The 15,342-nt window shown below is 42.2% G+C and overlaps 1 protein-coding gene across 4 annotated transcripts in view; it reads left to right on the top strand.

The window, feature by feature from the left end:
• The window catches only part of LARGE1 (LARGE xylosyl- and glucuronyltransferase 1), a 300,311-nt gene that overhangs the window by 237,225 nt on the left and 47,744 nt on the right, over window positions 1-15,342 (top strand). For all 4 annotated transcript variants that reach the window (XR_008235525.1, XR_008235524.1, XM_052789429.1 and 1 more), the window contains exons 8-9: window positions 7,701-7,813; window positions 9,296-9,421. Coding sequence is in view for 2 of the 4 variants with exons in the window: in XM_052789429.1 (XP_052645389.1) it covers window positions 7,701-7,813; window positions 9,296-9,421 (239 nt within the window). In the remaining 2 variants the exon portion in view is untranslated. The remainder of the gene's footprint in view (window positions 1-7,700; window positions 7,814-9,295; window positions 9,422-15,342) is intronic.

Here is a 15,342-nt window from a genome sequence, read left to right as displayed (position 1 = left end):
GGAAGTCATTAAAGAGAAGATAGAAAGCCTATGTATCTTTTTTTTCAAATTACTCAGGAAGAATAGCATCTAAACAACAAAGAAACAATTAGAAAACTAGGAAATTCAGTCAGTAGCTCTATAAGAAGTTAGAATCATACTTGAGTACATCTTTCATCGCAATTCTGCCTAAGGAGAAACATAAGAAAATTAAAAAAATGAGAAAATGAAAGTGTTTCATTTCATTAAATGGTCATCAGGAAGTGTAAACAAAATGTTTATAATGCTTCAAGAGGAAGCAGGCTCCCAACAGAGTGACTGCACTACATTTCAAAATGCACTCTATAACAGCTTCTCTTTCAATACATGTGCAGAGAAAACAAGGGCTACTGCATTCTGTCACCATGCCCAGAGGGACACCCACTTTCCATTTCAAAACAGCTTCTCAGCCCTGTTCGGTTTTCTCAAAGAAAAGTTCAAATGTGGAGTCATCATTTATTCTCAATTAACACATTGTGCATCCCTGCAAGTTTTTATTAGGTTTTAAATTCATAGTTAAATGATGTATCAGGATACACCAAAAATGTGTTAGAATAACAGTCCTTTGGTCAGACTGTGTTAAAAGCTATAGACATAAGCTATGGTTTTATTATACTAATGATACGGCTAGTCAGATTATGAGCAGCAGTTAGATAGGTGGTCTATAAATCAAGTGAAACAAATGCAGTGATTTTCACCCACACGAAGACTTAAAATGAAGATTTAACAATGCAGGCAGTGGCTTGTTGTGGAATTGCAGCTTTAATTCAATTTTTTAATCCCTAACAGCCATATACTTGTGTTTTTCTACTTGCTCTTGACATTATGGGTGGAGAGCAGAGGCCAGAGTCAGTGGTGTGGAGGTGTGGCCCAGTGGCTTCCAAATGCAGTCCTTAGCGAAACTGGTCATTTGGGCCCTGATCCAGCAAAGGTATAGTTGCATTCCTAGCATTACACACCGTGAGCACTTCCGTTGATTTCAGGTACAATAAATTGGAATTAAAAGAACATGCATAAGTATTTGCTAGAGTACTAAGCCATCAACACTATCATGGTGCATCTCCTGGGGTAGCAGAGCTACAAGCGCCTTCCATAGCGCCTAAAGCTGAACTCAACTTTTTGATGCCAAATCTATTTCACAAAACAGAGTACCTTACTGTTGTTTGTACTGCCTTAAATCTCTGGGTCCGTTATTTATTACAGCAAATCTCCATAATGTCAGCCCTATTCAACATTATTTCTTACAGCATCTAAGACTCAGTGGTTTGGTGTATGGTCTTTGGTATGCTGGTTAGGTATTGTAAAATCCCAGTAATTTTTTTAAAACTCACTATTGCTTTATAATATATTTTGAAGTGTGTCTTGCCTGTCGTCTTCAGATATTGTAATGTAATCTACTTGCTATCTGTCTAGATGGTTCACTGTTATAGGCTTAGTTTCGAGAAGAATTTTTAAAAACCTGACAAGGATAAGCTCTGAGATGCTGTTCACATAATATGGTATTGCCTCTACAGCTCACAAAAGCATCCTGTTCCGTCTGAAAGAAACAGGCAAGGTAATGCTTACAGAAAATGATCCCTTAGTAGCTACGTTTTTTTCCCCTACAGCACTGAGTATTTTTTCAGCCACCTTAAAAGGGCCATTGTAATAAATTGATTGAGTTTGAAAGCTTGTCCACTTTCACTATAACTTCTGTAAGTGATTCTGTTCTGTCTTAAAATGTTGTTTATTACTTCCAGCTCTACTACATATTCCTCTCTGAATTTGAGGAAAAGCCATAGTCTGCATTCCTGAAGCAAGAGGTTGGGATGCTTGGTAGCATTCCAAGGGAAATTGCTGATGTTTACACAAACTTTCAATTTACTATTCAGAAAAATGAAATGAAATATTTTGTTCTCGAGCAGATTAACAAAAAAAACCCCCAGACTATTTTGCTGAGATGGCTTGAAGCATCTCCTGAAAACATTGCTTAGTCAAAACATTGGAAAGACAAAGAATCTGATTCTGATTGAATCAAAAAATGGGAAAAGGACAAAAAATTCAGGTGACCCCCAGAGTTTTGTTAGACCCAGAATGAAACATTTATTTTCCTTTTCAGGTCTTGTAATCATTTTCATTAAGATTTTTAATATGTGTCAATTTTGAAGTGAAAAATACTATTTTAGAATAAGTTGGTTTTTAAAATGTGCCAAAAAAAATTTGCAGTATTTCCCAACTGAAACATTTTAGTCCAAATATGTTAATTAGGGGGTTTTGCCCTGCTTTCTCCAATCTATTCACCAAATTTCTTTTTTGTTGTTGTTGTTTCGCTTTTGGGGCTGGTTTTTTGTGTGTGTGTCCTGAAATTACATTTTTTAGAAACTCCTTTGTTTGTTTGTTTGTTTGAGCAATTCAGAATCTGACAGATTTTGGTAGTTCAAGCAAAGTCTCATCAAGCAGGGGGAGAAAATGCCATTCAAGTAAAAACTAGACTAGGACGTGTTCCACAGGTTTAGTAATAAAGCATTATTTTTCCAAGAGCTTTTTGAGATATTTGCATCTCTGTATATGCCTGAACTATTTCCTTAGGATAAGCAAAATAGGGTGTTCTGTGGCTGATCATAATTTGTGTAATACTCATGAGACATTTGGGTTGCCACTTTTCTCTTTTTGTTTATTTGCTGCCAAGCTTTTCCTTTGTTTTTCTCAGGTAGGTTAAGGCAGGAAAATGCTGCACTCATCAAAAGATGAGAAGTCCCACTGCCTGGGGCCAAATGTTCATAAAATATACCTTTGATTTTTTTTTTTCTTCTCCAGTCTCTTCCTCCCCCAGCACAGCAGCTGAGAGCAAGTCCCTTTTCCCCTTGTGTTCAGCTGTATGTCATCTTGAATTTAGTCTGAGATTTCAGTCAATTTGACTCTGGGGCAAGGGGCTCCTGAAGCAAATATTTCCCTTTCCTTATTTCAGACACTTTGTCTGCAAACTAATTGCATAGATTGGAGTTAGTTCATTTGTTATGTTTGCTTTTGGTAACAGAACAATATAGAAGTAAAACTGAAGTGCTCTGTTCTGAAGAAAAGGTAATTTTTCTTCTGCATGAACTATTTAAAAGTCCCAACGCACATGCTTTTGCTTTGCTTTTGCACTAAATAACACTAATTAAGTGAATAGTATTAAATTCTCCTCTTAGTAGAAATCTGTTATTCTCACTAATACTAGTGAGTAAATATTTAAACTTCTATAAATATTCTCCTGTAGTTATTTTTACGGCAGCAGTAAATTACAATTCCACAGTGTGAGAAGCCCTGAACAGAGGCTGTACAAAGATGTTAAAACCAAGCCTGCAGGTGAATTAAAATAGAAATCACATCAGAATTAATCTTGAAGATGGAACATTAAAAGCTTGTGAATATTTTCAATAGCCATGATTGCATCATAACTTCATACATTCTTTCTCACATATATTCCAGTTTTTCCACCCCATCTGCCTCGTTTACTCTCAGCTGCTACCATGATAGCCCCTCAGGACAGCATAATCTCTTTAGCTGCAATGCCATAATCTGCTGCTATCATAAGAGTGGAAGACAAAAAAATTGGAGAATACTGCACATATTAAAAAAATTTCCCCTTTTCCTCCTCAGACTGGAGGCTTAAAGAAATTAAGAAAAATGGGTTTATTGTCTATAAATTATAAAAACTATTACATTACGGTTAACTGAATCTTACAATTATTCTTTATTTTTCTTAATAAAGAATCTTCTCAGTTGTATTTCACTATTGAAACAAAGCTGTCAGTTCTTGCCAGCTGGAAAAAATCCACTGCCAGAGAGGAGCTTATCCCACCCAGTTTATTGCTGCAGCGCAAGGAACCTGCTTCACACTGATCTAGAATTTCAGACAATGCACAGTGGCTCTCTTAGAAGCTAATGCACACACACTACACACTCCAGATAGGCTTCGCTCATGCTGGAGAGAAGACAAACACACTGGCAGAAATACGTTGTAGCATGTTGTGACAATACCTCCCTTTCCAATGCAACAGCTGGAAGCAGAAAGGTTGACTGAAGATGAAAGGGGATCCCTCCAGTACAGGTTCCAGCATCCTTGGGAACCAGATGGACTGAAATGGAAAACAGAACTGAAATAGGCCACAAAATTCACTGCCAGAAGAGGCTTTCTTTTTATGCCTCGCAGTGCCAGGTTTTACTAGAAGGAAATTAGAAGGGAACATAGCAACCAGTGATGAGGAAAAGGCCGAGGTACTTAATGCCTTCTTTGCCTCAGTCTTTAATAGTGAGTCCAGTCATCCTCAGGGTACTCCACCTCATGAGCTGGAAGGTAAGGATGAAGAGCAGAACATACCCCCCTTAATCCAGGAGGAATTAGTTAGGGACCTGCTACGCCATCTGGACACTCACAAATCTATGGGACCTGATGGGATCCATCCAAGAGTACTGAGGGAACTGGCAGAGGTCCTTGCCAAGCCACTCTCTATCATCTATCAGCGTTCCTGGTCAACAGGGGAGGTCCCAGAGGACTGGAGGCTTGCCAGTGTGACTCCCATTTATAAGAAGGGTTGGAGGGAGGATCCGGGGAACTACAGGCCTGTCAGCCTGACCTCGGTACCGGGGAAGATTATGGAACGGTTTGTCTTGAGAGCACTCACATGGCAACTCCAGGATAAGAGGGGGATCAGGCCCAGTCAGCATGGGTTTACGAAAGGCAGGTCCTGCTTGACCAACCTGATCTCCTTCTATGACCAGGTGACCTGCCTAGTGGATGAGGGAAAGGCTGTCGATGTTATTTTCCTAGACTTCAGCAAGGCCTTTGACACTGTCTCTCATGGCATACTCCTTGAGAAGCTGGCGTCTTGTGGCCTGGATAAGTGCACTATTCACTGGGTGAAAAACTGGCTGGATGGCCGAGCCCAGAGGGTAGTGGTGAATGGGGTGAAATCCAGTTGGCGGCGGGTCACGAGTGGTGTTCCCCAGGGCTCGGTGTTGGGCCCTGTTCTGTTTAATATCTTTATTGATGATTTGGATGAGGGGATTGAGTGCACCCTCAGCAAGTTTGCAGACGACACCAAGTTGGGAGGCAGGGTCGATCTGCTTGAGGGTAGGGAGGCTCTACAGAGAGATCTGGACAGGCTGGATCGATGGGCTGAGGCCAATCGTATGAAGTTTAACACGGCCAAGTGCCGGGTCCTGCACTTTGGTCACAGCAACCCCATGCAGCACTACAGGCTTGGGGAAGAGTGGCTGGAAAGCTGCCCGGCAGAGAAAGACCTGGGCGTGCTGGTTGACAGCCGGCTGAATATGAGCCAGCAGTGTGCCCAGGTGGCCAAGAAGGCCAACGGCATCCTGGCCTGTATCAGGAACAGTGTGGCCAGCAGGAGCAGGGAGGTGGTTGTTCCCCTGTACTCGGCACTGGTGAGGCCGCACCTCGAGTACTGTGTTCAGTTTTGGGCCCCTCACTACAGGAAAGACATTGAGCTGCTTGAGCGTGTCCAGAGAAGGGCAACCAAGTTGGTGAGGGGCCTGGAGCACAAGTCTTATGAGGAGCGGCTGAGGGATCTGGGGTTGTTCAGTCTAGAAAAGAGGAGGCTGAGGGGAGACCTTATCGCTCTCTACAACTACCTGAAAGGGGGTTGTAGTGAGGTGGGTGTTGGTCTCTTCTGTCAGGTGTCTGGAGATAGGACAAGAGGAAATGGCCTCAAGTTGAGGCAAGGGAGATTTAGGTTAGATATTAGGAAAAATTTTTTTACTGAGAGGGTTGTCAAACATTGGAATGGGCTGCCCAGGGAAGTGGTTGATTCACCATCCCTGGAGGTATTCAAAAAGCAAGTGGACAGGGTACTCCAGGGCATGGTTTAGGGGGCATGGTTAATGGTTGGACTCAATGATCTTGAAGGTCTTTTCCAACCGAAATGATTCTATGATTCTATGATTCTATGAAATTTGCCATATTGTAGAAACTGAAGATAGGAAAGAACTGGAACCACCTTTGTTCTCTCCCAACCAGTGCAGCATTGTTCCAGGTATATTTTCTAATCTTTGTGTAGTCTGATTTTTAAAGACTCATGAAATAAAGCGTTTTATCTGCCATTTTTAGGTTATTTCATCGCAACAGTTTTAGGAGACTTTTTCTTCAGTATTCAGACTACATTTCCTTTCTTATTCTCATTACTTTTAGTTTTATCCTCTTAGACTCCCTCGGGCAGCTTTTCCCAGTGCCTGCTTTTTGCCATTTCATATTCTTCTGTGTAGCTGTTATGTTTCTATACAGTTGCCATGATATTTTTTTTGTAAGACCGCTTGTTTAATGTCACTTGCAGATGTCATTACTATTCTGTTCACTTCCCCCTTCCACTAATGAAGATGTGAAACAACACAGAACCTATCGTTGCTCTTAGTAGGTACTTCCTCTCAACCTGCTAGGCTGCTGTTTATCGGTACTCTTCCTTTATGGTCCTTCAGTTTGCGTTCATTCCCCATGACAGTGCCCTTATCTAAGTCTTTACAAATTAATTTTTCAAGTAAAATTTTCTGAGACACTGTAGGAAAGGTTTTGCTGATGCTTCAATCCAGCTTCATTGCTTCTGCTGGTTTGCCGCCTTCTACGCTAGGGATATTGTCCAGACAAAAAGCAACTGAGGAATGACAATGCATGTTGAGATACCTCTTTTCCCGCTTGGAGTGTAACTTTCTGATCCGAGGATCCTGCTCTGTGAACACTTGCTGCCTTAATGGAGGGCACTCTCAAAGGCTAGGTTGTAACCAGCATTGATAATCTGTTACTCAGAAAAGTTTCAAGGATTGCCATCAGATGTGTCAGGTGATTAACTTCTTACTAGGTGAAGTAAGAGCTGCAATGTCATCTTATGTGGTATATGTATTGCATCCTATGCAGTAATTATTAAGGGCCAGAATTCACCCCCCACACATTGAGTAAAATGTTTTATGAGTGACAAAATTCTCTTTATCTCAGCATAATCTTGATTTCAGGCCAGATAGAAATTAATTTAAACAGTGGGATTTTGGAAGAAGCAGATCTCTGTTCAGTGTGAAGATGGCAGAAGTGGAGTCATACTAGATAAATCAGGATTGTCTCTACCCTTTCCCTAGTAGACAGTGACTTGACAGAATATCCTCTTGGGGCCTGCAGCTTTTCAGAATAAGGAGTGGGGAGGGTCACTTCTGAGTGTTAAGAGGTTCCTTGTTTCTTTCTTGTAGGGTATTGTCTAATTCTCTTTGGATGGAGTTAACCTCCATCATGTGAATCACCTGTATTGGTTCATTTTGTAAGGAATAATCCCAATGCTAATCACGTCATAATGAAATCAAGCTTTATCAGTTAAGGAGACTACTAGAAATACAACACCCTTCTCTGCCTTCTCTTCTTCCCACTTTCACTCTTCTTTGGCTACTTTAGCCTTCTTGCAAGCCTGTATAACCTAGCATTCGTCTGTATGCCATCTCTCCGTTTCTTCTCTGCAGCCTCAGGGGTTCAGGAAAACTTTCTTTTAGTGGCAATTTTTTAGTCAATCTCCTGTGTTAGCACAGGGTAAGGACTGCAGTTTCCACTGATAGATCTCCCCTCGTGTCCTTGTTTTAACTGCTGAGTCAGCACATAGACAGGATGGGCCTTGACTGGCATGTGACCTCATGGCTTCTCTTGTTCTCTGCACTGTGTTTTCCTTTAGGGGTTATCTTGCTGCTTCTCGATAAGTTACGGAAGATGAAATGGGAGCAGATGTGGAGACTCACAGCAGAGCGGGAGTTAATGAGCATGCTATCCACTTCACTGGCTGACCAGGTGAGTAGGACATGGCAGAGGAGTGGTACAACCACTGCTCCATGGATTGAGGAAGGTAAGAAAGGGAAAGGGGATGAGATGTGGGAAAAGGCAGGGGGAAAGATATTGTGCCTGTAGTCACCATTTGTTGAATTGTTCTGGGGAAAACATAGAAGAGAGGAATGGAGATTTACTCATGAGGTTTCTCTTACTACACTGACATTTTTACCTCCTCTGCACAGATGATTCATAAGATAGACAAATGGGGTTTGCAAGCTTTAATTTTCTGTCCTCCTTTCTTTAACATAAAACTCCCCGGACAGAAGAAGTCCAAATATACTGTGTCTTTTCCTACTGGTTATTGTCTAAGCAGACTTTAGTTTTAAGTCTCCAGATATTTCTTTACTGTTTCTGGCAGATGAGTCCCAGCAGTCTTTTAATGTACTCCTTGCCACAAGATCCCTGCGAAGAGAAAAGCTCTGCTGTCTCCCTGCCACAGATGGGAAGCTGAGGCCAAGGGAAGAAATAGCGTGCCTATACACAGAAATGCATATTTAGTCTTTGTGCTTCCTGCCAGCTCTCAGTTTTAAATCCAGAAACCTTGTTAGTGTAGTACTGGACCTGAACCAGTAAGTCTTGCTCAGCAGCTTGAGTGTTGACTCAACTCAATGCAGCATCATATTTAGATACTTCTACTGCTTCTGAGCTACATCTGGCTTATGACCAGTCACCACTAAGGAAGCATGCTGCTTACTGTGCACATAGAGATGTGCACTTGTGTACAGTATCCTTGCAGGTTGATCCAAAAGCTACTGAAGTTCATTAAAATGATTCTTGCAACTTCACTATGTTTTCAGTCAGGTTCTGAGTTGCTGTCTAATACCCGCATGGGGCGAATTTTGCAGAGTGGACCAAGGTTGCTTATGTCTTACCCTAATACCTTAACCACAAGACTGTCGTAACTTACTTCTCCAACTGGGTGGCAGCATAGAGGCAGAACACATTCTGTCCGTCGTGGTGTAGGCTGTTCTGCAGATCTGTCCTACATGCCCTTTCCATGAAATACCTGGAATACTTGTTGCAACAATAAAGTGCTAGCTAAAATCCCACATAGTAATTCACCTTGAAACAGTGCAACTGCCAGGATCACTTTCATTCCCTTTATTGAAAAGTGAAGCAGTACTTAACTAACAGCAGGCAGTTTGTCATTTGCTGCATATTACTCTCCCTGGTGACTAGAAGAGAAACCACATCTCTTGCCAGCAGCACAAGATACATGTTTTGAAAACTTTGCTGGAGTCCATTAGCTCCGTGTTCCTCTTGTTCAGATCTACACATCACCCCTCAGATAGATAGCACCCTCTGTGGAAACAAAGTTCAGCTCACGCAACCATTCGCATTTCTACCTGTGAGGGGGAGAAGGACAGTCAGCTGGGAGAGGGGTTGAGACCACCTCACTGTAGAAACAACGTATCCAACTGTTTCTCTGGTTTTGTCTGCTAGGATATCTTCAATGCAGTCATCAAACAAAATCCCTTCCTTGTCTACCAGCTCCCATGTTTCTGGAATGTGCAGCTGTCTGATCACACCCGTTCTGAGCAGTGCTACAGAGATGTGTCTGACCTGAAGGTATGTTTCACAGGAGGTTGAATGGGTGGTATCCTTTGGGACAGAGAATGCAGGACTCCACTGTGACAGAAAGATGAAGTCAGGAGGCAGGAAACCAACACATACAGTTTATGAGGAGACCCATAATTTTTGCCCTGGAAAAAAAGGCTGAGTAGAAACACATTAATTCAATAAAATGAAGTTATAGTATCAGTTTAGTAGCACATTTTTCACTATTGTCAGGTAGAACATAAAAGCAGGGTGAATTTGAACATATATGGGTAAATTAATATCAATTGTGCTGTGGTCATTTTGAAAGCCCAGACTCAAATGTAGCATGCAGAGAGTTCAGAATTGAAGCTGACTGAGCTTCTACCAGGTGTAGAATAAGACTGGCTGGCTAAACAGCAGTAGATTCCATCAGAGCAGACTAGTGGCATCAGAACACAGTAAATATAGGTAGGTTTTGGCAATTCATTTTAAAATTCAGTTAATGTTCATATACTTAGTTTATGTTTTGAGAATGCTTTAGTAAATGAGGTTTAGAAAAAAAAAAAAGAAAAACACAGAACCATAGAAGAGGTTGCAAGGGACCTCTGGAGACCATCCAAACCCCACTCAAAGCAGGACCAACTTAGATCAGGTTGCTCACCGCCTTGTGCAGTTGAGTGTGAAGTCTCCAAAGACTGAGATTCCGCAACCTCCCTGGCCCCCTGTTCCAGAGCTTGACCACCCTCATGGTGCAGTGTATTTCCTAAATCTAACCAAATTTTCCCTTGTAGCAATTTGTAGAGTAACAGCAGGAGTGTTCAGTATGAACACCAGATACTGGATGAATATAGAAAATCAATCATCACCCTTGACACAGTGATTTCAAAAGCTGCACCTCCCAAAATACCTACTACGTAGGTTAACTGACCTGTCAAAGCTGGCCAGTATTGCTTGAATTTCATACATAAAGTATTCACAACCAACTGTTCAAGTGTGGTCCATAGAAGACAGCTTTTAAAGTTAGATCAGTATACACAGATCAGTACACTGATCACTGAACATTTCATGATAGATGTTTGTAGGGCAGGATCAAGGCAGGGACTTAAAACCATCATGGTTTTATGCCTTGTAACGAAGTGCTGGTAGAGCTTTTAGCTCTGTACTCATGTTGAGAATCATGTATGACAGCAATTGCAAGGCCTGAAACAAAAGGAGAGATGTAGTAGCAGGGAAAGTGGTTTTTAAAAGAAGAATTTTAGAAAAATACACCTCCTACCTGGGAGATATCATAATATTTTTCTGTGAATTAGAGGCTGACGTTAATTCATATAATCCGCTGAGACAGTCACATTGGATTCAGCACAAGGTTAAGACACATACATTTACATGAGAAAAAGCTATTGAAGCTAATAACTGAGGATATAGGGCTTGGTTCAATTGCCTAAACACAGTTGAGTCACCATAGATACTCTCAGATATCCATATGGGACTGGCAGATACAACACAGACCTACAGGAGATGATACTCTTTTGGCAAAGCAGCTGATGGGCAGGCAGGATAACCCTAAGGTGCTTTCAGTGTTGCTATACATCTGTATTTAGGCAGCTGAACTGTGATCCCCATGAGTGGTTTTGGAGACTGGTTAAGCTTACCTCAGAGGAAACACTGACAACTAATCAAGCAAATCAGTCTTTAGGCTCCATTGAGTGTGTTGACTAATCTGCTTCAGTTGTGGGACATCTAGCTCATATGTAACACCTACAAGTAAGCGTTTAATAGAAGTATCTTAAAAATAAATTGAATCCTTTCTTCATTGTCAATTAACAAATTTATGTTTACAAGTGTAACTTAGACTTGGTTGTTTATTACCCTATATTGTATCACACTGTCAGTTCCATTACAGCATAGGCAATGAAGTCTAAGATGCATAATATCCTCCACTGGCTTTCTGGTCTGAGGTATTTAACTCAACAAGGGGTGCAGACACATAAGCAATTTCTTCAGCTGAACTGGATTTATTCACACTGCTAAAATTATCCCCTAAATACTGAATTGAGGCTGAGATTCTTTGCTGTGGAAGAGAGGCCAGAGCCTTATCTAGTGCACATAAGCCCCCTGGTTTCAATAAAGCTCTTCCCATATTCAGCAGTTAAAGAACTGGCCCTTAGGCAGCATTGTTAAAATTCTTCACACAATTTAAAAAAAAAAAAGCATAAACCAATTAAAGTTGTGAATTTGCATTATGAAAATTAGCAAAATTCTAGTTCTGAAAAGAAACCGACTGGTTTGGTATGTGGTCCTCAAAAAAGCAACAAATGTCTTTAGCCCAAGTTAGAAAATATATTCTTAAAATCACCAAAGTTAGTCAGTTCCATGGCATCTAATATAAATGGTATGACACAACATATTTGGCACATCCTGTATTTCATGGTAAGACTGAAATAAGAAACAAGGTAAAAGAAACCTCCAGGGTAAGAGGGAGAGAAAGACAGATTGTGAAGTTTGTACTGGAGGATTAAGAAGGATAGCGTAGGAAAGAAGGAAATGCAGGGACAGATTTAAATTCCAAGGTAAAGCTGGCCCAGTCAAGTATTCCTCAGTCAAATCAGACTGCATTCCTCATGTCAGACTGAAAAGGCACTGATTTAATTCCACCTGGCCTCAAAGTCCCTGGGACTTGAAGATCTGTCATCTCTTGCACACAACATTGTGTCAAATAAACTTAGACCCACAGGCCTGGCTGCTGTTCAAGTGCGTGTGTGTATACATATATATATGCACACTTCTTTGCTGCTTTGTTCACATTCGTGCAAACATAGGATGACCAGCATACTTTTTGCAGGCCTGTGGAGCACTTGAATATTTCATACTGCCTGAAGAGGATTCTAATCACTTTTTTCTCTTTATGGTCCTCATTAAGTTCCATCCCTATCCGTTTTATTGAATTTCTTTTTGTGTGTGTGTCTGCTGTCTTATGTTAGAGAAGGTCAGATGTTTGACTACTGCTGAACTCTACTTCCTTGCTGCAGCTGAGCAGCATGTACAAATTTGGAAGGACTTGCATATGGAGATCTTTCAGAAAAGGCCTAAGAAGAATAGAAATATTTATAACCAAGTTCTGCATTGTTAGTGACCACTAGTTTTATATCCATCTAAAGTAACATCAGAATAAGACTACTTTATTATTTTTATTCATCTAAATGCTTACTTACCTCCTGTGTCTTACTATATAGTGCTAGAGGCCACACTGTACACAACTAGACTGAAGTCTGTGGGCTTTGTTCTGCTGTCTGTGGTGTATGGAAGCAGAATTTACATAAACAATTACACTTGCAGATAGCTTTCTTTCCCCACCCCGAAGGTACCTGTATTAAGGATGCATCAGTCAAGAATGTCTTGAAATAAACAGTTCTAATAGAAAACAAAGAGTGGGCTAAGAGGAAGCAGGTGCCCTTTAATTCTTTTTGCCAAGTGAGCCAACTGTAGTCTCTAAAGGCCAGAGGTGTTTATTTTTACATGGCATTTGTTACACCTTGGAGAAACGCTCAGGAGTTGTTATTGAAGACTGGCCAGAAGATGGGGAAGTGCTAATAGTCATTCTGTTTAGGCATCCACTGTCTATCTTGCTTATCTCAGCTCCTCACATGGTCCCTGGTAGCCCACACTGTCGATGGGCAAGCATGTGCTGTAGGACCATGGCTTACTGGGCTTCGCAGCCTGTGGGGATCTGCCTGGAGCTGAGGTTCATTTACACATTACTTTTGCTGGGTTAGGCCCTGTGTTTGCTTTCCTTTTTGGTTAATAGTTTCTTCCTATCTGTAAGGAAATCTCAATTACTATGATTTGGCACAAACCAAATGGCAAGAAAAATCCTATGAAAGAAGGTAATGAATTGTGATGCCTCTGACAATGAATCATGACCTCATTGAACGAGTCAGTCATGAAGAGAAGCCTGGTTGTCAAGGATACAGCTGCTATTTACACACAGAGAATCTGGTGATTTACAATCACAAAAATCAGATGCTGGACTCTTCAATGGGAATGTATCAAATTATTAGAATTTACCCACCCCCCCAAAAAATAGCAAATGCTTTAAAACCTGTTGATGACTTTTCAAACTGGTTTTGAACACAGCTGATACTAAATTAGCAGGTAGATAAATAATTAACCTCATAAATTCCCCATTCTGAAATTGTGTTATGTGATTCACTGTGTCCTCCCTGGGAATGTCCTCCACACCAGGATGGCTTTGTGAGATTGCTTACAAAAGTTTGAACAGCTTCTTGTCCATAACCCAAATACATCATTTCAGATCTGCCTCGAACACGACCTATTGCACCTCTTTCTGTCGCAGTCCCTGAGTCACCCCGTGCCGTCCAAGCACTTCAGCACTGATCTGCAGCAGTTCTGGCATTCTGCTGCCTTGCACCTTTTAATGCCAACCAAGAAAGAGCTACACTGAGAGGAGTAAGGGCTCAAGAGGGCTAAACATAGCCCTCCTGTCGTGGTTTCAGCCCAGCCGGTAACAAAGCACCATGCAGCCGCTCGCTCACTCCTCCCCCTCCCTGGTGGGATGAGGAGAAAATATAAAGGCAGCTCGTGGGCTGAGACAAGGACAGGGGGGATCACTCCCCACTTATGGTCACAGGCAAAAGAGAGGCTCAACTTGGGGAAGAAGCAAAATCAATTTAATTTACTGCAAATTAAATCAAAACAAGGATAATGAGAAGTAAAACCCAACCTGAGAACAGCTTCCCCCCAGCCCTCCCTCCTTCCCGCCTCAGCCCCACTTCCGGTTCTCTCCACCTCCTCCCGCCAGCGGCGCAGGGGAATGGGGAATGGGATCCGCTCATCCCACCTCGTCTCTGCCGCTCCGTCCTCCTCAGGGGGAGGAGGACTCCTCACTCGGCCCCTGCTCCACCGTGGGGTCCGTCCCTCTCGCGGGAGACGGCCCTTCACCAACTTCTCTAATGTGGGTCCTTCCCACAGGCACCTCCTCCAGCACTCCTCCTTCCCTCCTTCTTCACTGACCTTGCTCTCTGCAGAGGGGTTCCTCTCACATTCCAATCCCCCGACTCCCTGCAGTTTCCCTTCTTAAATCTGTTCTCCCAGAGGCGCTGCCACCGTCACTGGTTGGGTCGGCCTTGGCCAGCGGCGGGTCCAACTTGGAGCCATGGAAGCTTCCAGCAGCTTCTCACAGGAGCCATCCCCGCAGCCCCTCCCCTGCTACCAAAACCCCACCGCACAAACCCAAAACACCTCCTTTGAATTGAGCATCGGGGTCAGGAAGGTGCTTCTGCTCTGCCAAAAAGGGAGCACTGTGGTATTACAGAGGTGGGTTTAGGGGTGGTTTTGGAGGCAGGAGGCCTCTCGTTAAACATTGATACAGGAGTTGAAGGGAGAGCTGCAAATCCTTTTGAGGAAAAATTGAGAACTTTGAAAAGTACAAGGCGGGGACAGTCTGTCAGCTTACCGCCATACGGCATAGGCAGTAAACTGGGGAGTAAAGTAATCCCCAGGACCACAGGCACCAAATGGGGCAGGGCAGGATTTGTTTCCCACATCCAAAAGCAGTGCCTGGACCTCTGGGTTGCTGGCTGCTCCAACGTGAGTCTCTTCCACTTACGTAGTTCAGAAATACCACTCTGAAACCTCCCTGATGACATTTCTGTGAAGTATTTGATCCTTTCTGAGGAAATTGTTTCTTTTATTAAACCATTCATTTCTGATAAAACACAGTTTAAAAATAAAGTTTCCAGACATCTCTAATCGAGGCATAAGTTACACGTGGTGCTTGTTTGCAGTGTGACTTGGGGCATATTTAAACTTTTCAATAATATGTGCCTGAAAAAAGCCTATTGAGATGGCATTAAAGTGGCATATATAGGTGACTTTCCTGTGCAGATTTGCTGAATGTTTAACTCCTGTTGATTTCAGTGGAAACTGTCTGG

Source organism: Harpia harpyja, chromosome 6 (genome assembly GCF_026419915.1).
Source record: "Harpia harpyja isolate bHarHar1 chromosome 6, bHarHar1 primary haplotype, whole genome shotgun sequence".
Classification (NCBI taxonomy): domain Eukaryota; kingdom Metazoa; phylum Chordata; class Aves; order Accipitriformes; family Accipitridae; genus Harpia; species Harpia harpyja.
Note: the sequence above shows the minus strand (reverse complement) of the source record. Positions and strands in the feature narration are given on the sequence as shown.